Source organism: Fusarium proliferatum (genome assembly GCF_900067095.1).
Source record: "Fusarium proliferatum ET1 genome assembly, contig: FPRO_scaffold007, whole genome shotgun sequence".
NCBI classification, from domain to species: Eukaryota; Fungi; Ascomycota; class Sordariomycetes; order Hypocreales; family Nectriaceae; genus Fusarium; species Fusarium proliferatum.
Genome location: NW_022194796.1, coordinates 85,846 through 106,529, shown reverse-complemented (window position 1 = coordinate 106,529; position 20,684 = coordinate 85,846). Strand labels below are relative to the sequence as shown.

Here is a 20,684-nt window from a genome sequence, read left to right as displayed (position 1 = left end):
GTTCCGATCTGAGTGAATTGTTGCACTGTTTGTTCGGAAGGTTATACAACACCTCTAGCCCCTCCGAAACTTGCTCATAAATCCTTTCTTAGAGCGATGGGTTGGTACGTCGGGCGAAGTTGGTGGTGTGTCCTCTTCGTCTCTCCTCGTGTTCCTAGACGCGAGACTATCGGTCTCGTCCTTGGAGAGTCGGATGCTTGATGTAGATTGGCGGAAGCTGTTCATAGATGGGTTGCCGGCTCTGATGCTCTCGTTATCTCCAACATCAGATTGAACCAAGGAGAACACACTGTAGAGAGCTTCCGAAGTAGGGGTTATGCGCCCATGATTGAGAGTGCGTCGTTTCTTCCTAAGGAAAGATCGCCGAGTTCGCATAAGTGCTCGGTCAGGATCGATATCTTCTTGAGTGAGACAAGCGTTGGGTGAAAGATCCGCATCTGGATGTGGGAGCGTGGTGTTTCGGACTATAACATGGTTAGAAACAGGCATAACATTGTGGTAATTAGGTACCGACTAAATAGATACTCACCATTGTTAAAGGGCTCCGGGAATCCTGTGTCCCTTGGTTCTCTCGATTCCCTTCGAGGCTTGACGGTACTGGTACTGGTAGTAGTGATAGTATCCGCCATGGTTTCGGTAGATTTGGAGTGTGTAGAATGAGAAGTCATTTGATGGTCGGCCGAGAGTTGAGTATGTGCTTGTTTCTTATGAGAAGAATAAAAAGTAAAGAGGGAAAAACGGCGATTTCGCGCAGTCCTTGACTACATCGACTCTTGTTGACTGTGGCTGTATTACCACATGGGGCAAGTTCAGATGGACGTGAGAGAGCGTGCGTGCGTGCGTGTAAGCGGGCGCGATACCGTTTTCGTCTCCCGCCAGAGCAAAGCCTCAGCGGTTGCACGTAACCTTGAGCTTTTCAGAGAGAAAGCACCAAGAGGAAGAGTGCAAAGAAGGATGATGAGGCAGTTATGTTTTGTTGGTCTGTCACTGAAGAAAAAGGAGATTTCACTTTCGCTTCAGTGAAGAGAAGATTTTTGGTCAAATTAAACCAGCGGCAGGGGACGAGTTTGGAGTAAGTAGGTAGCACAGACAGCGCTGTAGTCTGTAATAGCTGGGCTGAAGTTGCTGGGGTAGGAGATTTGGGTAGAGGAACGATAGTGAGCGATGGGCGACGGGGGGGCAGACAGGGTTATATTCCGTCCACAGAATGATGAGCTACATGGAATGATTACGATTAGCTTCTTCTTCTTCTTCTTCTGCTTGGCCTACAGCCTCCTCAAGCGCTGAGTTTGATCGGATCTTCGGCGCGTCCAATGTCGAGCTTAATCGTGAGGCTTGGCTCTCGCTATTCGGCACCTTGGCCAAGAGAGACAGTGAGCAACCAAGCCCAGCCAAGCAAGCAGCAGCGGTAAAGTGGCCCTTTGCCTGCGCCCCAGAGAGAGCAAGTCGTAAAAAGACAGAAAGGACAGGGGTGCGAAGAAGGGCAAAAAGTGCGTAATCGACAAGGGATGGAGCGGTTCCAGAGGCAGGTAAAACTCTGAAAAGACAGACAGACAGACAGATAGAAAGACAAGTTCTGTGAACAAAGAAACGCAAAGAGTGAATGAACAACTCACCTTATCTCGTCTTACAATGTCTTGCCAGTACCAAAGACGGATCTGATGGGGCGCTGCCTCAAGAAAGCACGAAGGCTAAATAAATAAAACAATGAAACTCGATGTAGCTGAGGATCTGCACAATGGGAATTTGCTAGTATAGAACCGTCTCTGTTGTATCGCAATTTCACGCCGGAGACCCTTTCAGTGGTGTTAGTGACCTGGGGTACAGGCAGTTTGCAAGGTAGGTACATATGCGTCAAGTGGCGTTGCTTCTGCTTGAGGCTCGGCCCAGGACCAGGCGCTTCGTTAGCGAGCTCTTGGCTCAGTATCCGTAAGTGGTGGGGTCGTCGTTCGTCAGCCGAGAATTTACTGCTCTCGCTTGGCGAGAATGATTTGTTGGGCAAAAAGGGCGGCGTGACAGTACCTAGCCACAACGACGGAGACTTTGGTAGACGTTGGCCAGCGGGCAGATGTCTATTATTGGGTCAAGTTCTGCTTATCCTGCGCCTCTAGGGACGAGACAAGACACAACGGTCAGATTCTAAAGGAATCGAGTGAGAAACGATGGATAATGGAGGGATGAGCAACTCAAAGTTCCATTGCCGCTTCGTATCTGGCTGGGTTATTCTGCCTCATTTATAAGCTGTCAATTGCGTTGTCAGCGTCACAAGATAGCCTGATTTGCCCGCCTGTGCGCCCAACTGTCTCTGATACTTCATCGTTATTCATCAGTTCACTCACTGATTCCGTGCCGACCAAGCGGTTTTCCCTTTCCCCTCTCATTTGTTCTTCCCCAACAGCCTAAGATATGCCCAGTAGTATCATGAACAGACCCCCAGTACACATGACGACAAAACGGACCGTGCAGCTGGACTCCAGCCGGTGTCTCGCAGGCCGTACAGCAACTAGTGTTAGTGGCTCGCCAAGTAGTTCTGCTGTAGGCCAAGGTCCAAGGGGGGACCGCTCATCGTCGTGTGTCAAAAGAGTACAGGTTTCTCATTGTCAAGGTCCTGGGATTGGTAGATTCGTAAGAGACGGCAGGACGGCATTCGATTTCGATGGCGGGGTCACCGATAGTCTCCTCACTGACAATGATACGTCTCTTCTTGGCGCAGCATTCACGTGAGTTCTTGGCCAGTCTACAAAAACAACACTCACTACTATATGTGTTGTCGCTATTCCCGCCGATGAGGTGGGCTCTGTAATTTCAACATCTAACCCCTCGGCCCCTAATCAATTAGGTCCAGCTCCCCATACCCCGCTCATTCCCGCTAATATATATGAATGTCCGTACATCATATCAAATAATAAACACCTTTCAGGACGGGAATGGAGATTGGCTCCCTCCCAATTTCCACTCAGTCCTCTATTCCGGGCAACTGATTTAAGCCTTAGAAACACTTACAGCACAAGATCTACTAACAACATTCTTGATCGTGCTGGTGGGTAGATGGTGGGTAGAGATTAGAGCCATGACTCCCTCCTATCCTCATACCGCCAACTCCTGTAACCTCAATTCACGCATATGTACTTGTACTTTGCGGGGGTTGCTTGGCTGCGAAGAAGGGTGGCTATCGGTGATCCAATCCATGACAAGAAGTCCGCTAACCATCGAATCGGGTGTGCCTACTGCAAGTCCTGAAGTATGCTCCGGTTGGCTTTGCAACCTTGGGTCCTGAGTGAAGCATGATTTCCTAGGCAATTTAACAACGTCAAGCCTTGACTAATGGAACGGCTTCAGCATTCAGACTCTCCCTCCTGTCTGCCTTCGTCAAAGAAATCGAGGCTCTGCGTGGGTAAAGGACGCCACGCCAAAGCTGCATTTTGATAGGCCAGCCCGTATCCTTGGCATGACTGACTTCCGACTATCGAGTTGCGTTGCCCCTCGTAAACGGGATAGACTGCCCTGCCCGTTGACACTTGCTTACAAGCGGCTAAGTGGTAGGCTTCGTTCCGATCAACAAATTGCCTCAGCACCCCCGGTTGCAACATATATGCCGAGCCGCCCTGAGTGTATATATGCAACCACCCAGTTTTGTTTATGTACCGAAAACTCAAGTTTGCGGTCATCGGCAATTCCGCGTCTAGTCGATCTTGTGTGGAGAAATTGCTCCAGGGACTATGACGATACTGCTTGGTCTCCTCCACTGATCACGCACTATCATCTACCAAACTAGCTAGACTAGCCATGCCGAGTTTCATGTTGCAAATCAACAACAAGTTTCGATCGGCATTGGGTGCAGATATTAGATTGGCAGATGGGTAGATGATGCATGTAGGTAAGCTGGTCGGAAGATCAGGGCGTGATCCCCAAATTGTCCCACATCTGTCTATGAATACGAGTCACGTACGTGTTGGCTGATGGTTGTTTTGATGGAAGCATCTTGAAATGTTGCAAAAATCTATTGAGTATTGATACCTAACTTCTTCTGTTACTTCCCTAGAATGGTGAAGACAAATCCATTATGCTACGCCATAATAACCCATTGACTCAAGACATGTTCAGATTGAAAGCAAGAACAATGATCCTAGTTACCTCTCCGGCCACCAGTGCTCATGAGTGTGATTTTCTGTTTCTTCCTCTTCTTGCCCCCGGCACTATTGTTGATTCCTCCTCCAACTCCAGCTGCAGTATTTGAACTGACGCTACTTTCCGCAGCTTCGATAGCCTGTAGCTGCATCGCCAGATCGGTCGTATCAAACAAATCCTCATCTTTGAGCCAACCGTCATTAGCGTTCAAGGGTTGTGCAGATGCTATCTCAGGCGATCCATTAATCGCCCTCGTGCCCCAGACTGTCCTTTGTGTCGAGGGGGTGGTCGACATTTCAGCTAATGTCTCGAATCCTGGTCGGGGATCCGGGGGCGTGGTGCCTGAGTGCCCGCTCAATGGTTGGAAATCCTCCATGTCCATTCGAGGCGCCCTATCCTCTTCTAACGGCTCAGGAAGTTTCTGATATCCAGTAGTCTTACGCAGATTCGCGGCTTCAAGCCGCTCTGCTTGCAGCCGCTCCCGTTCTTCCAGTGTTTCTTTGTCACGATTACGTCTCCTTCTCCTCTCAATGTCGCCTGCGAACGATTCCAGCGTCTCTTCCGGCACGATGTCGGTCCAATCACACTCCAAAAAGTTCACGACACATCCACGGGGAAGATGGCCAAGATATTTTGCTCTTCGCCGCATTGTGTCATCGACCACATGGCCAGTGGAGATATGCTCGACGCGGGGGAGTAGCGTGGAAGGAAACGAAGAAAAAGAGCCATACTTGGTCTTCAGGATGCGGATATCCAATGGTGAGAGATATAGGTGAGGTGGGGAGCTGTAAAAGTAGAAGTCGGCATCTGGAGAGGGTTGTGCCGGCGTGGCTGGGCTTGCAGCAACCTGAAGATCAGCCAGTTTCTCTTTCGCCACTGTGATAGCCCGAATCGCCTTTTGTGACCATTCATCAGTCTGTCCGAAGAGGGTCTCGTCCTCCTTAGCTTGTTGGCCCAGCGAAGCAATCTCCTCGTCAAACTGAGCTGTCATATAATCAGCTGTACCTTTCATCATGCGAGCGTAGTCTAAAACATTGGCAGCAAAGTGCCAAGGAATGTCATCCTGTGAGTACAGCGCCTCGGCACCACCCTCTCGTGGGAGGGCCATGGTCGATTTTGCATTCCGTGCCATTAACCGCAGTACGACGTCGTCACCAATCCGGGGGAAAGGACTTTCTTGTCCAGCATAAAATCTCACAGGCCGAACATCTTGCATATAGATAGAATCTTCGCAAATGGGGCATTTTTTCCACCTCGGTCCGCGACCCTTCGTTTCATCTTCACTCGAAATTGAGTTCATAAACCGAATGAGGCAAGGTAGACAAAAGATGTGACCGCATTTTGCCATGCGAGGCGCCACAGGCTCTGAGAGACAGATGGGGCATGATGAACCTTGCGACTCGCTTGAAGCAAGGATTTGCATGACAAGAGACCAATCAAGGTGTGTGTCGGCATCTGTAGCTTGCTTGTTGTATGTGCCTTCTGGTGAGAGAATGAATCGGTAGTTGGCATGAACGTATCGAGCCTTGTCGCTTGCATGGTAACCAGAGCCTGGTCCCCATGTAGGAGTTCTACGATAAGACCTCGAATGTGCATGATGATCCTGTACTGGGCGTGGCATTGAGTAGTTGAGTAGATGTGTAATCGAGGTTTGGCCCCGCCTGCTGTTGGGGTTTCTGAAGGCCCTTAGTTCGGCCATGGCATCTTCATCATCTGGGCCAGTATTTGACCTGTCACCGGGTCCAGGTCGCCGCTGGCTCCGGTGTTGCTTGCGAGCGCCCTGTGACTTGCGAGGCATCGATTGCGTGTTCGAGGAGCCGGCCTGTGATGGGCGACGGGACGTTTCGAAGCTCGATAATGCCGTGGCTGCTTGGATGGCTGTGGAACTAGACGGTGCAGAGGCAGTTTTTCCCACGTTTGAGCTAGAGGAGCTCATCTTCGTATGGAAAGTTTCTGGGCGACTCTAACCGCGGTCGGCGAGATAAAGGACTGGTCAATCGTGCGATGAATCGCGCTCTGTGCCCAGTGGTTGGGATGACATACAAGTTGGACAACGTTGCCGATAACAGAACGTGATTCCGAGAAATGAGTGTTATTGGAGAGATATAGGATGAGCCCAAGGTGGTGTTATGAAGGTAATTGAGATGGAAAGAGTCAAATGAGGTTCACGAAGGGGTCCAGCTGGGACGGACCCCGTTGATGGATGGAGGATCGAGGTGGATCGAGGCGAGTCACTGGCGGGGCAAATCGTGACGGAGTTGACGGCTGGGCGGCGCAGGGGAATGGCGTTGCCGGCTGACATAACGAGCACGGTTAGTCATGGATCCAGTGGGTATCACATGACTTGACTGACAATGGCATGCGATAGATACGTAACATGATTTTGGCATGACTGTGAATGACTTAAGACTAGAAGGGCTTCTTGAAGACTTATCCAAAAGCGATATCCTTCTTTTGACCTATCAGAAGCTATCATACATGAAGCCCGGTATCAATCAAAAGCATGCACATAAAACTGACTATGAATTAGGTATATGACAGAGATCTACGCCTCCAGCGATCTCAACCACTCGCCTCTTGCTCATGGATCCAGGGGAATCATTGATAAACGAAGACACCAACCGCAAGAAAACAAAAATCCATGAGACGTGACTGGCCCCACAACGTTGCGACATTAGCTAAGTTGCCTCATTCTCTCATCTATTTGTCGGAAAGCTTGTGCTTGATCTTGCTGAAGATTGAGCTGAGTCGGTTGTGCTTCTTCTTCTTTTCACCACTGGCAGTCGAGCTGCTGCCGTTGGCTGGTGTGGTGGTCTTGGTCTCTGTGGCCTTGGCGCCATTTCCAGTTGCTGTAGTGCCATTTCCAGTTGCTGTAGTGCCATTACCGGTTGCTGAACTGCCGTTGCCAACGGCCGGCGTTTCTGTCTTAGCCTCGGTCTTGGGCTCCTCGGGGTTAGTCACAGGCTCAGCATCAGGCTTTGCATCCACAACCTTTGTCTCAAGAGGGGCAGCAGCAGGGGCAGCAACAGCGGGAACAGCAGACTCAGTCTCCTGGGACTTGACCTCGTCAACAGCAGGAACAGGCTCGGCCTCTTTGAGAAGTTGAGCTTCGACCTCCTTTTTGTTCTCGACAGCTTCTGTGCTAGCAGCAGCCTCAGGGCGCTCGCCAGACTCCACGATGGACTCCTTGACTTCGGTGGGAACTTCAGGAGCAACCTTAGGGGTCTCATCGATGGTCGCAGCAGGCTTAATCTCCTTGAGGAGCTCAGCTTCGACAAGCTTTTTTTCCTCAACGGCCTCAGTGTTGGCAGCAGCTTCGGGACTCTTGCCAGCCTCCACAATGGAGTCCTTCACCTCGACAGGAACCTCAGGAGATACCTGCTTTGGTTCCTCTTTGGGTTGCTCAACAACAGAGTCATAAATACCAGTGACAGGCTTGACCTCCTTGAGAAGCTCATTCTCTACCTCCTTCTTATCCTCAACAGCGGCAGTATTAGCAGCTGCTTCAGGTGACTTGCCGGCCTCAACAAGAGATTCCTTAACTTCGGCGGGAACCTCAGGGGAAACTTCCTGTCGAATCTGCTCCTCGTTCTTGGCGGCCAGGGTCTCTTGGGCTGCAACGGGAAGCTGCTCTTTGACGGAATCGGGTAAGTTCTTGTTGGCGGTATCGGTAATAGCGTCAGCAGCGCTGTTCAGTGCAGGGCCGGCCTTCTCCTCCACTGTCTCCTTGGCAGCAAGACCAGCAGCAATCACAGCACCGCCGGCAGTAGCGGCCAGAGCGGCGAGGCTAGCGTCTGGTGTGTTCTCAGACTTCTCGGTACCAACACCAGCGGTTCCTACTGAGGTAGCAGGCGCCTCGGGCACAGTTCCCTTGAGTTCTTCCTCAACCAGGGTCTTTTCCTTGACCTCCGTGGGGTCAGTGCTGGCCTCAGTAACAGCGCCAGCCTTCTCCTGGCTTTCTCTTACAACCTCGGGGACGAAGGCACCGTTGGATTCGAGCGGAACCTCGGCGGCAAGGCCGGCAGTAGTGGCTGTGGGAGCAGCGGAGTTAATGAGAACATCCTGTGCGCCGATAATGGGCAGACTGGATTCGGGAATAGTGTTGGAAGATACAGGGGGGAGCTCGGTCTCAATGCCGGGGAGAGCGTCGCTCTTCTCGTACGACTCCTTGTCGAGCTTGACGTATTTGTCGGTGCTTTGAGCGGTGATGGATTCGGGGATCTTCTCGCCAGGCTCCAGCTTGATAGGGTTTCCGGCGCCCTCAGAAGCGGGCAGAGGGTTGATGCCAATGGCCTTGTCGAGCTCGTTGGCAGGTGTAGCTGGGAAGCCACCAGGAATATCAGAAGGGGTCTCGAGGGGCAATTTCTCGTCTTGGGTAGGCTTCTCGGAAGTCAGTATATTGCCGTCAGTAGCAACAATCTCGCGAGTTACCTCATCACCCAGAGTCTTCTGCTCTGTGGGCTTGTTCTCGATAGGTTGTTCGGCAGCCATCGCAGCGGTTGTAGACGAAGGAGTCACAGTATTGAGTATAGCGGCGCCGGGGGTTTCGGCGTTAATTTGATCGGGAGTGATGAAGTTGTTTACGTTACCCTCGAGATCAGGTTCGTTGGGAGCTGATTGATTGATGATCCAATTACCGTCGACAATGAACTAGATAGAATGCTGGTGAGCGACGGACTTTGCGGTGTTTGCGACAAGTATGTAGAAGTGTAGGGACGGCAATTGGCTCGAAAAGAGGGGATAAAGTGAGTTTAATGAGCTGGTGCGATGACGAGGGGAGGAGGGAGCTGAGAGCAAGAGCGGGTCGGCAACGCAGGCACACTAGCGTGCAAGCAAATCAAGCGCTGACTTGAAGAACGCCTTGGCAGTAAGAGGGAACTTTGTCCCTGCGCGACGCAACATGATCGCCTGACGCCACAGAATTCTACTGGTATGACCAGGTAGAGACTTGACATGGGCTATGAGTAGCGGTCTTTCCACCGCTCTCCGCTCAGTGACTCCATTCCATAGCTGTCGCGATCGTGGTCGACTTGCGTCATACTAAACGGCGGAGGTGTTTTGGTTGGGGACTGGTGCGAAATGCTAATGGGTCGCAGTGAACCCCATGACATGACAGGCAGGGAAATGAACCAGGGGTTCAGACCCCGATCCTGGCAGCGAAGCAAACTTGCAAGAAAAAAAGCCATGGACAGGGGGCTGGGATTACGGCAGCCACCGCTCCTACGCCTCAAAGCTCTTTAGGCTTAAAAAGCCCTGCAGATTGCGATAGCGATGGGCGCAAAAGCACGGATTCCCGGGCGGCACGGTCATAACAGCTATTCGTCCATCTCGCTCGAGCAATTCGGAGAAGCAAACGCACAAGATAGGCTGTTGATGCCAATGTTTCTCCTCGCCATCTGTAGATGACTCAAGAAGTGCCAATGTTTGTCTCCAATGCTGGCGAAGAGTGCAGAATTCGTGCTGTACCAAACCAGTGCCAAATGCAAATTGAATGTCGAAAAGGAGAGATGCTGTTGGGATTGCGGGTCGAGGCTCGCTGACGCTGACGCACCTTGTAGTAAATCTTGCCCTCGGGCTCCTTCAGGTCGACTGTCTTGGAGAAAACATTGCCCTCCTTCTCGAGCTGAACGCTCTTGGTCCAGTTGTCGAATGTACCCGTCACGTAGACCTCGTCGGCGGGATGCTCCCTATAGAAAATTTGGGGTCAGTGTCCGGGTGTCTCAGACATGGATAAAGCTGTCGCGGTCTGCAGCAGCTAGTCCGCTATATGAAGCAGCCTCAAGAGGCACACGCATGGGACAAGGTGAACTCTCGAGACAGAGCTCAATTGACTTGTGTCGTGCTGGGGCAGACGAAGTGCGACTCGGAGCATTGTCGAAGCTATCGCGATGAATTTTGTCGGGCAGCGAATCGCAACGCATCTTAGCAAAGCAACATATCAAATTGCAACTTACCACTTGAAAGTGAAGCTGCCCATGACTGGAATCTGTGCTATGATCGGTGGTGGAATCTGCGCAAGGGGATCGAGAGAATGCAGCAAAGAGTTAATAACTTTAATGCGTATAGAAGTAAAGTGAGATTTTGTTTTGTTTGTGGGAGAGATGTTGGGTTGGGAAAAGAGCCAGGTCCAAGTCGTTGATGGGACGGGCAGAGACCAGGACAAGTCCGGTTTGGCGCTGGTCGAGGCTGGGGGGGACTGGAGCGAAATTAAAGATTGTTGGCGGCTACGGGGGAGTACCAGCGACACGAGGAAAAGGCACAGACGGTACAAATCGAGAGCGCTGAGACCGCTTCGACCGGACCGATCGATGCAGGGATTGGTTGTAAGCGGTTTGAGAGGATGGCTTCGCCGGATGCAGAACAAGACAAGTATTGCAATGATACGCAGAGTAGATACGGTGAGAAGGTTGGTTTTATGGTGAGGAAGATAAGAGAAGCTCATAGAAGGAGTTTGCGAAAGCGGAAAAGATAGGTAGGTACTAAGGTAGGTAATAAGGATGAGGTCAAGGACGAGGACGAGGATTGACGAAAGGAGCAAAAGACGAGCACGTGGGGGGTTTTGGTTTGGGTTTTGTCCAGCAAAATCGATGGTGATGCGCAACAGGAGGAGGAGGAGGAGGAGTTGCAACAGACAGAGTCAGTAGTAGAACAGAGGCAGCGACAAGAAGAGATGAGTCGCAGACCGAGTCGGAAAGGTTAAGATAATTGAGGCTGTTATCAGGTATCAAAGAAAGAAAAAAAGCTTGTGATTCCCTGGGCATGAGCGCGTCTCGATGGATCAGCCAAGCTCAATACCTACCTAATAAGTACAGGTACTGCTCCTGTATGTATGTATGTATGTACAACGCATATGGATCTGAAGTGACAACCTAACGGCAAGGCTGTTCTCGTCACCCAGCCTCCAGTTCTGGTGTAGCTGACGAGGATGTATCTTTGTCACTGGCATTCATTTCGTGCCGTTGCTGACAGGATCATCTCACGTTTTCCATTTCAACTAAATATGTTCTCGGTACTGACTCTGATGCTGATTTTCAAGATAGCCAAATGCGCAGTGTCCAGGTGGTCTAAAGTACCTACCTACCTACCTATTCGGAATGATCCATGACAAGTACGCAACATGCAGTCTTGCATCTGCAGAGTGGGCATGTACGGTAGCTGCAGTTCGAGAGCTGTGGGGACTTCTCTGACGACATGTAAACTGTGTCATGGCGTTTGCTGGCGGTCGGGTTGGCTAGTGGGATTCTTCACTTCTGCAACGAACCGCATCCGGGGAGACATCAAGCAGCACGCTGCACATCAACACGGTGATAGTGGCTGACGACGGTTGAATATTCTCTCATCGCCATGCATCGCATGCCCTTCAAACTCGTGAAACCGCCCTCTCAGATATAGCGCAATTTGAAAAAGTTGCACGTACTGTACGCTCCGTTGTCACCGGAAGCTATTGGATGCAATACTGGGGTAGCTTAGCAAGGTCGCATTGCCACGAGTGCCTGGCCTATGTAGACCTCATCATGAACAACGATGGGGCTTTCCAACGCTGGGCTGGATGAGGATTCCTTGTGGGGAGGTTGGTGAAGAAATCGCATTGATACCTGGCGCAAAGCCTCATTCATTCGAGTTGAACGGTTCGCCGCTGTGATAAACCTCGAGCATGATATCCAATGTCTTTCTTGTTCGCCTGGAAGAATTTTCCTTACCTTGGCCTCTCATACGATAGTCACCACAACCTCCTGCATTAGTTGAGTGACTTTTCATGACAAACAGACCCATATCATGACAACTCAATCCTGCATCGTGAAGCTGGCGTCGATCCGATCAAACTAAGGTAACACACAACACCAAAGGCGGTGTGCGCGGAAGGAATTATTGGTGCCCAGCGAACCAAACCAGGATCATTTGTTCCTGGATAGATGCATCTGAGTCGTATATCAGAACAGCGGTCAATGGAGATATCCCATGGAGTTTTTTCCTGGCCCGGAAGAACACCTGAGGATAGGTAGGTACTTAGGTATGATGGCAGGTGAATATCGTGCTCTCTCAGCATGATACCTCCTCATCTACTAAGCTTAGTAGGTACCTACTTATGTACAGCATGTACCTCATTGACCAGACAGGACAAACCTTGACGCCTACCCGATAGTTAGGCCGGTATTGCTTTTTTTTATCTTACCTTAATTACCTGAGTACCTTACCTTGGGTATTTATTTATTTTTTGCGATAAATACTTCCCTAACCCTCCTGCATACACAGGGCCAAGTGCAAATTGGTGTCCATCAAGCACAGGCACAAGACCCTTTACGCAGCTATGGCTCTATTTACGAGGATTATTTGGCTACAGAAGAATATCACAAAAGCGTCCACATCAAGCAAGTGGGCACTGAGGGTTTGCGGTCCAGTCATTTCGACATTGAGTGTGTATAGTCAGCTATGCCTACCCTACAGCTCCTCTCTTGACGCTGACTTTGCCTGGCCTTGTTCTTGATCACTCTTGACCTCCTTCGTCTTCAGTGCCTGGACTTTAATGTCGAGTTTCGTCATATAGTTCTGGGGTTGAGTATGCATAATCCAACCAACAACCCCGCCGTCTGAAGGCTTGGGCTTATACTTGCTCAAGTCCACAAGTTGATCTGTTATTTCACTGTAAGCAACTGGTTCAAACAACTGACTGGAAATGGTGGCATACCCTCGCATATACTTGTCTCTGCCGCCCACAGAGGAAGGATCCCATACAAGGCTCCGGGTGCGAATATGGCAACCTTGTCCTTGTCATCATCGCGATTAATCTTGTCAGCCTCGGGGAACTGGACAACTTTCTCGATCTCATCCTCGACGTTCTTTGGCTTTTCAAGAACGGCAAAAAGGGCCTTCCCCTTCCCATCAGTCCGTTCCTGTTGCTCAATCCACTTGCGAACTAGGAGAGGCATTTGATCATAGTTCATCAGCAGCAGACTTCGGCCATTAAGGTGAGGATCGAGACCCAGCCACCCTCCAGGGTATTCTTTATCAGCAAAAACCGCCTTCAGGCCCTTCGACCATGGCTTCAACCCCTTGGGAGGAGGTTCCATCAAGTCTTTGAGGGTGTACTCCAGAGCTTCAAACTGAACCTTGGCCTCGCAGGTAGGTCGGAATGAGGCCATGGCATCGAGAGCAAAGGGGTCCTTCCAGTCGAAGCCCTGCACAAGCTCAACGGGCGGCGGCGGTGCCATACCAATTGCATGAGCGAGTCCAGCCAGCACAGTCGACGTGAACACGAATCCAGCGGAAGTGGTCTTCATGATGGCAATGAGATACGTTATGGACGGCAACTATTCAACGTAATTGGGAACCACCATAGGCAGAATTATGAAGTTGGACCTGAATATCTAGAACCTGTCTTCTTCCATGATATTTATGCTCAAGGGTCACCTTATGTTGGTCTCCAATGTTTTGTTGTCCTTTTCGGAGTCTTGGCCGCCGAGTTTCCTTTTCAGGTTCATATCTCGGTTCATGTCAACTGGGAATAGTGAGTATTTTGTATCTGGACGAGCGACCTTAGGCTAAAGTATCTATGGTTGCAGGCTAGGAATAAGTTGAAATTGCTTACTCCCGGGTCCAGCGTTCTGTAACAAGAAAGCCATCATGGTTGTCTGATGGTGTTTTGGTGGTTTGGAGGTAAAACATCAGCCGGATAGGTACCTAGCTAGTAGGCTTCACTATTTATCAAGACAACCTAAGTACCTTAGCTTACGGAGTACCTTTATTATGTATTCGTCCATTTCAGGGGAACTTGGGAGCCCTGGTATAATTAGTGAAGTCCTTTAAATGCGATTGTCGTCATCGCGAGTCCGTTATGCCGTGTTGTTGTGGGATGTTCTTTAAGGAGAGGTGGCTATGAAACGAGAAAGACGCCCACTGATATCGATGTCGACACCAAACGAGTCACTGGCATGGCTATGCTTTGTCTAAAATGATATAAATAAGGAAACGTAAGGCTATAAGATCACGACTGCATTACGCAATTCACGGGGCTGAATCAGAGTTAATAATAACTAGATACTCAATTAATATACGATCCGGGCTGAGCCATACTGAGACTGGCCTCATTGTTCCATTTCAGCGGCCTCTTTAATTGTGTGGCCCAAGCCTCTCTACCCTGTAATGCCGTGCTAGCCGGGATTACCAATTAGACGAAACATTCGTGCCGTGAAGTGTGCTCATCGAAGAACTGAAGGATCATGTTCCATGAGATGTTAAAAATGGCAGAATGTGAGTTGTGTGTTACACCGAGCTCTAGGCTCCGACAATGGGTTCTCAAGTCCAGAAAAGGAGAGACGGGATGGAATGAGTGTTTCAAATGCGGTGATCTGCGTGTTACATGAACAGCAGAAAACAAATGCAGATCGCCAACTTAACTCAAATTCTGTCTCGTTCGGGTGCTCCCGAAGCCCTGTAACTGGCAACGGCATGGAATCCATGCACCTCGCACCGGGTCCTCAGCTAGTTCTAGACCTCAAGCTAATGGCTTGGTGCTGACGGGAGACCATCTTATCCATGCAATATGTCTGCTCCGCCCTGACTCTCGAAACCCTCTTGGACTGCTCATGGACCGGATGAGGCTTAGAGCCCAGGTGCCTGGCATGTAAAGTTGAATGTTTGCTTATTCCCCCCTACCTTAAAACCTCGCTGGAGCCAGGCGTCGCCAGTTGAGAGAACACATCTGCCCTCGTGCACTCACATTGCAATCACAGTCATGGCGACAAATGCAGCAGAGGATGCGACCTCAGAGAAGCCGCATGTGGCAAAAGCAAAGCGATCCTGGCCACTCTGGAAGAAGCTCACTGCCTTTAGCGTGACACTTTCAGTCATCATCGCTCTGGCTGTCGGACTTGGTGTTGGCCTCACTCGAGGAAAGGGAGGAAGCAACAGCGACGATACTGCAAACTCAGAGACCGACGATTCAACACAACCCTATCTCAAAGCTCGTAGCAGTCTTTGGCAACCCAAAGTTGGAGCACAATGGCAGATTGTTCTCCTCAAGCCTATCAAGCTCAACAAGGCCGGCTCCGCCAAGGACCTCAAGCCCAACGTTGGCATTTATGACCTGGACCTCTATGATAACGACGCTGAGACCTTTGCAGCCCTGCATAAAGCTGGCAAGAAGGTCATCTGTTACTTCAGCGCCGGATCATGGGAGGATTGGCGCGATGACAAGAACCAGTTCCACAAAGCCGATCTTGGCAAGACTCTTGACGGCTGGCCTGATGAGAAATGGCTCAATCTGAGAAGCACCAACGTTCGCAACATCATGAAGAAGCGCATCAAGCTTGCTGCTCAGAAGGGCTGCGACGCCATTGACCCCGACAACGTCGATGGTTATGTAAGTAGTATCACTTATTCTTTCGGTCCGTAAAGTACTAACACGAGCCGTAGCAGAATGACAATGGCCTCAAGCTGACCAAGAAAGACTCTATCGACTACATCAAGTTCCTCGCTGCAGAGGCTGCAAAGTACAATATGTCAACTGGTCTCAAGAACGCCGGCGATATTATCTCCTCTGTTCTCCCCTACGTACAGTTCTCAGTCAATGAGCAATGCGTCGAGTACTCTGAGTGTGAGACCTTTGCGAAGTTCATCAAGGCCAAGAAGCCTGTTTTCAATATTGAATATCCCAAAGGTGCGCCCAAGGTCAAGGAGTCCGATCGCAAAGCCATTTGCTCGAAGAAGGGCAAGGCAAAGGGTACAGAAGGTTTCAGCACTGTTATCAAGAAGATGAATCTTGATGGTTGGGTCATGTACTGCACCGGGAATACCTATCAGACCGCAGTCAAGAACTGATGCACCTCGACAAGTCCATAAAGATTACATCTCATCACAAATATCACGATATATTCCAGATCCTTGATATGAAATGATAAACGTCCCATCGCTTTTCGATGTTCTTTATTCTTGTCATAACCCGTGAGTCGTAATCCTAAGTACTTGTCTTTTAGACGACATTAGCTCCAACCGTTGTCCACCATATTTTCACTTCCAAATTTATGTACAAGTTTCCAACGGTATAACCATAGGGCATCTTGTCGTGCTATCAACTTGAAATCCGCCAATGTTCGAAATAAGGGGTATCCTGATAATTACAAACCGCCCACAACTCAAAATGATTTTCAACACTGCTGAACAACAAGAAGCTTGCGCTGAATCGGCGCTTTATGTAGCTGCCATATACTTGGGACCTCCCTCTTGCTTGAACAGCCAGTCACTGTTGGCATCGACCATGAAGTTGGTTATATTAAATTCATTTGACGCCCCCAAGCCCGTTCCGTTGTCGTTGGACGCGCTCATCTCGGCTCCTGGCGGCGCCGGTGTTCCATTGACGCCAGAAATATGTTCACCCCCAAACGGGAGTCGAGGCACGTTGAAAAAGTCGAATACGTCAAGATACTCAAGCTCGTTGGGAGCCGGTGTCCTCGCGGGTGTGACGCTGGGTAACCTACTCAGAGCACTAGGCTGCCTGGGCTGCCGCGAGATGAGGAAATCCAAGTCAAATGCTGTGCGTCGCATATCAGAAAGGATTTTGACTGAACTGGGCGTAATCCCATCACCTTGTCTCTCGCTATCGTGATGCTCATCCAAGACTCTTTGCAGCAACTGGGAATACCGTGCCGCAACAGGCCAGTAATGACCCATTTCACGGAGACTATCGACGAAGAACGGAAGCTGCGGTGAAAGTTTATGTTCCACTGTTGAGCCATGAACAAGGAGCAGACGAGCCGAAACCCAGAGAGTAAAAGCAAATGGTGGGCCCAACTTTGCTAGCATCCCATTATTCACAACAAATTCTCCGAGGGCAGCCACATTTTCAACTGCACCATGACATCGTTGTGACGCGCTATACGATGGAGTGAATATGGGTGACCTCGTTGTAGGATAGGCAGCTGACGAGTGAAGGCGGATAACGGCCGTATGGTAGGTGGCATGAAGCATAACCCAAGCGCAGTTGATGCTCTTACTCCCTGGATGGAACAATTTTGCCATATTCCCAAATTCACCGGGAAGACTGAACTTCCAGGATGTCAGCATGTTGTCAAGTTCCTTGTACCGCATCTGCCATTGTTCCACATCGCTCAAGGCACTAATGTCGACTGGCTGTTTAAGAAACTTGTGTATCTTGGATAGAATACCGAGGATTTCGATGTAGTAGGCGAATGCACCCAGGTTCTCTGGCTGATCGATATCATGACCGGGTGAACCAGAATGTAGGTCAGTGCTGAACCATCGGGTGTCGACCTTTTGATTCTTGATCCACAAGTCATCGCGGCACGGTAATGTCCTGTCAATCTCCTTGTCGTCCAGAGCAAATTCAAAAGCAGTTGCAAGAGTCGCATATCTGTCCAGAAGATATATCATCCAAAATAGACGCCGTCTCGCCTCTTCCTCGATAAAATCCTTGGGTTCTGAGAGCGTCATGGCTCGAAGTGTATATATGGAAAGGTAATGAGGTGACACAGTCGATGAGGTGATTTCAACAGCGAGACCAAGCTGCACTACAGAACGAGTGATCAAAGCCATGATATTCCACCCTGGTGGACCGTTACTGCTCCCACAAAGATCAAGCGCCAGGATAACGAGAGCTTGTAACGCCTTGACCGAGGAGTTTTCCATGCCATAAAGCAGAACGCGTTCTTTGGAAACTCGGTGATAGTGCTCTCGCCGCTCCTCTGTTAGCCTAGCATCCGTCGAGTAGCGCATTGTGGTTGCAACTATGGCGTGGAGTAGAACTCGATCCGTTTCATCGAGGGCAGATGGTCCAAAAAGGCTATCTAGAGTTGTTTTGCGGTGCAAAATGGGGCACCAAGTATTGATATGTTTGAAGTAGAGATCAACAAGTGCATAGAGAAGGTCGTAAGGCGGCATGTCTCGATCTGGGGTCGATGTGCCTGGAGCCGACGATAGTGGGGCCGTGGGTGAATGAATGTTAGGTTGCACAGACGTGTAATAATCTTGAGTAACAGCAGTATGTTGCATGGGCGATAACTGGGAGGCTGCTGCCACACCTGGCATCGACGCCTGGTTCTGACTCTGGTAACCATCGTTCATTCTAGGGGTATGAGCAACGTTGAAATCGAGACTCTGTGTGCTCGGGGCAAAGTTGGAGCTGGGTGCCTTCTGACCAAACATGACAGGATCGGTTTGAGGTGTGCGGACTGGTTCTGAAGGTCGGAGGAGATTTGGGTGAGTATCCCGTGGAGTTCCTTGGTCGCTCGGAAGACTTGGGTTACTGTGCCGAATACTGGCAGCTAAGACGGGATTTGTGTTTGATGCCAAGTTACCATGGAGAATCTCAGCATGGGAGCGCAATATCTCCTCAAGCTTGTCGAGGCGCTGCTCAAGCTCGCGACCATAGCCCGCTCTTAAACCAGGCTTCTTGCGTTCTTTGTATTCGCATATAGCGCCATTGCGGCTACACCAGCCGCACGATGGTTGCCCACGATCACACTTAACCTGCCCAGTGAGAAGAATCAGTATTGGTTGGCATAAGCAAAACACCGAGAGACAAGATCGTGTCACGGAGGGCATACCTTTCTTTGCTTACATAGCTCACATCTGGGCACAATATTGTTAGTCTCGGTGTCGGCGACAACCTGTAGATTTGAGGACAATGTGGATTGTATTTGTAACGTGGTATAGTAGTTGAGATTTTGTGAGGGCGGGGAGCATGAAGGATGAGGCGATGAAGTGGCCTCAGATGGTGGCATGGTGTTGATAAGAGAGTACAAGAAATGTAGATAAGACTCCAACATGATTATCAAATCATGGACTTATCAAGAGGACAAAAGGAAATCTTATCAAGACATGGACTCAACGAGCGTGCAAGGCAAGGTACGATTGACAAAGTATGTAGAGGAAGCGAACGGAGACAAGTAAAAAGCTGCACTTACGAAACCGAGACAGGACGCTTTCTCTTCCCATTACGACAGAGTGTTTCGTGGTCGCCGTGGTCCTCATCCTCGCTAGGGAATTGGTTGGCTTCATCACTGTCTGCTTCTGTAGAGGGCGGGCGATTTCCAACCGAGCCCTCGCCCGACATTTTGCTGGCCCCGTTCTGCATGGCTGAGAGTAAGTAAGATGTTGGGCTTTAGGTTCCCTTTTCCCCAGAGCCCTTGCCGCTGGCCGTGTGTCGGTACGATGCAAGAACGAGCTCACCAGCGGTCGTGTGAGAGTCGATAATAGTGAGGCCGAACAACAGGGGTAAGCTCAGGCAAAGCAAGCATGCCACGAGATGATGGATAGCAAGTATGCGCGCGAACGATGAGTCCGCGTTCGTTGCAAAGGTGACCTCGCGATCCGGGATAATGGGCAGCGGGATCAGGAGAATGATCGCCCGAGGATAAATAGGCCTGCCCCCGTACTAAGTACTAAGAGAATGGGTGTAGGACCTGGGCCGCAGCTGGGGAGTTATTGTCGGGGTAATGCAAAAGATTTCGACCAATACCGCGAATTACCGAAAAGCACGAATGCTCGCTGTTAATACGTATTATTTATGAGCAGCTCTGTTCCGCTTTGCCTATCACCTGTTTTTCTCGCTTTCCTCCTCGCTTTCTGCTGGCTTTGTGCCTCGGACGGATGGGAAGTGGCGCCGTGATGACCGGACCAATTTGAGGTGGGCCGAGGTGGACTCTGGGGCTAAACAAACTGCCAGAACTCGGTTTCGTCGGTGTACTTCCGTTGGCCAGGCCGCAGAATAAATAAATTATCAGGAGTTCCAACACAGATATGAGAGACTGTTTAGGATATCGATTTATTTTTGATAATGAACCGGAGATCAAAGATGGTGAGGGAAAGGAGAGACATAGTTTGCTTGCACATGCAACAGGATATCCAACTTAGGCAAGTTAGTCTAGTAGGTAGGATGGCCATAAACTTTCAAGTAATGCGGAGAGAAGGAGCTGATCTCGCACCGCACGCGTACCTGCCCAAACCTACTTACCTTAGTCTTACAAGCTCTTTCCTCAAGGGGTTGAGGCGGGGAAATCAAAGAAGCGGTATAATCTGATTTGTGGAATGAGGTATACAAGTGGATCATCTGCCAAATTCATTGCCCCAGACCGGATGTAGCACATGCTTTACAAGTTCACCCATGTCAGTGCAGGATTGTTTGTTCAGCCTCAGAAGCGGTGACTGTTTTTGAGCTCATCAACTTATATCAGGCTCAATGACCTTGATAGAGCTGGCGTCCATCAGAGCACAAGCGGCAGGGAATATCTTAAGCTGTCAGACGGAAGTGTCCATGTCTCCGTCCATAGGTATACCTTTATAAATATACCTAATGTTGATCGCTTTCGAGCCACGACTGGTTTTTCGTTTTATCCTACCCGCTAACGTAATTATGTCCTCTGTACAGTTGCCGACTTCTTATGCCTTCCCTACCTTGTCACCCCGCAAAGACCGGGCTCGGCTTTCAAGAGCCTCCACTGAACGCGAGCTTAGGTCTACAGTACCAACAGCTGACACAGACTTCAGGTATGACTGCAGATAGTAATAGGATCAACAACAGTGCTCAAAAGCAAAACCCCACT

The 20,684-nt window shown here is 50.0% G+C and overlaps 6 protein-coding genes across 6 annotated transcripts; 1 reads left to right on the top strand and 5 right to left on the bottom strand.

Annotated features, from left to right (window-relative positions):
• Positions 1-54: 54 nt before the first annotated feature.
• Positions 55-629, bottom strand: FPRO_08151 (uncharacterized protein; the record flags this gene model as incomplete). The annotated part of the gene is made up of 2 exons (XM_031233715.1): positions 55-464; positions 530-629. The coding sequence occupies 2 exons, from the start codon at positions 627-629 to the stop codon at positions 55-57; spliced, it is 510 nt and encodes a 169-aa protein (XP_031083524.1).
• Positions 630-4,126: 3,497 nt separating this feature from the next.
• Positions 4,127-6,064, bottom strand: FPRO_08152 (uncharacterized protein; the record flags this gene model as incomplete). Its single annotated transcript, XM_031233714.1, has 1 exon — positions 4,127-6,064. The coding sequence occupies one exon, from the start codon at positions 6,062-6,064 to the stop codon at positions 4,127-4,129; it is 1,938 nt and encodes a 645-aa protein (XP_031083523.1).
• Positions 6,065-6,828: 764 nt separating this feature from the next.
• On the bottom strand, positions 6,829-10,105 carry FPRO_08153 (uncharacterized protein; the record flags this gene model as incomplete). Its single annotated transcript, XM_031233713.1, has 4 exons — positions 6,829-6,992; positions 7,014-8,778; positions 9,680-9,815; positions 10,083-10,105. 4 exons carry the CDS (start codon positions 10,103-10,105, stop codon positions 6,829-6,831), a joined length of 2,088 nt encoding a protein of 695 aa, XP_031083522.1.
• Positions 10,106-12,567: 2,462 nt separating this feature from the next.
• Positions 12,568-13,406, bottom strand: FPRO_08154 (uncharacterized protein; the record flags this gene model as incomplete). Its single annotated transcript, XM_031233712.1, has 2 exons — positions 12,568-12,758; positions 12,815-13,406. The coding sequence occupies 2 exons, from the start codon at positions 13,404-13,406 to the stop codon at positions 12,568-12,570; spliced, it is 783 nt and encodes a 260-aa protein (XP_031083521.1).
• Positions 13,407-14,860: 1,454 nt separating this feature from the next.
• FPRO_08155 (endo alpha-1,4 polygalactosaminidase precursor family protein) lies at positions 14,861-15,945 on the top strand (the record flags this gene model as incomplete). Its single annotated transcript, XM_031233711.1, has 2 exons — positions 14,861-15,487; positions 15,541-15,945. The coding sequence occupies 2 exons, from the start codon at positions 14,861-14,863 to the stop codon at positions 15,943-15,945; spliced, it is 1,032 nt and encodes a 343-aa protein (XP_031083520.1).
• A 369-nt stretch (positions 15,946-16,314) lies between these two features.
• On the bottom strand, positions 16,315-19,195 carry FPRO_08156 (uncharacterized protein; the record flags this gene model as incomplete). The annotated part of the gene is made up of 3 exons (XM_031233710.1): positions 16,315-18,609; positions 18,687-18,711; positions 19,047-19,195. 3 exons carry the CDS (start codon positions 19,193-19,195, stop codon positions 16,315-16,317), a joined length of 2,469 nt encoding a protein of 822 aa, XP_031083519.1.
• Between the last annotated feature and the right edge of the window lie 1,489 nt (positions 19,196-20,684).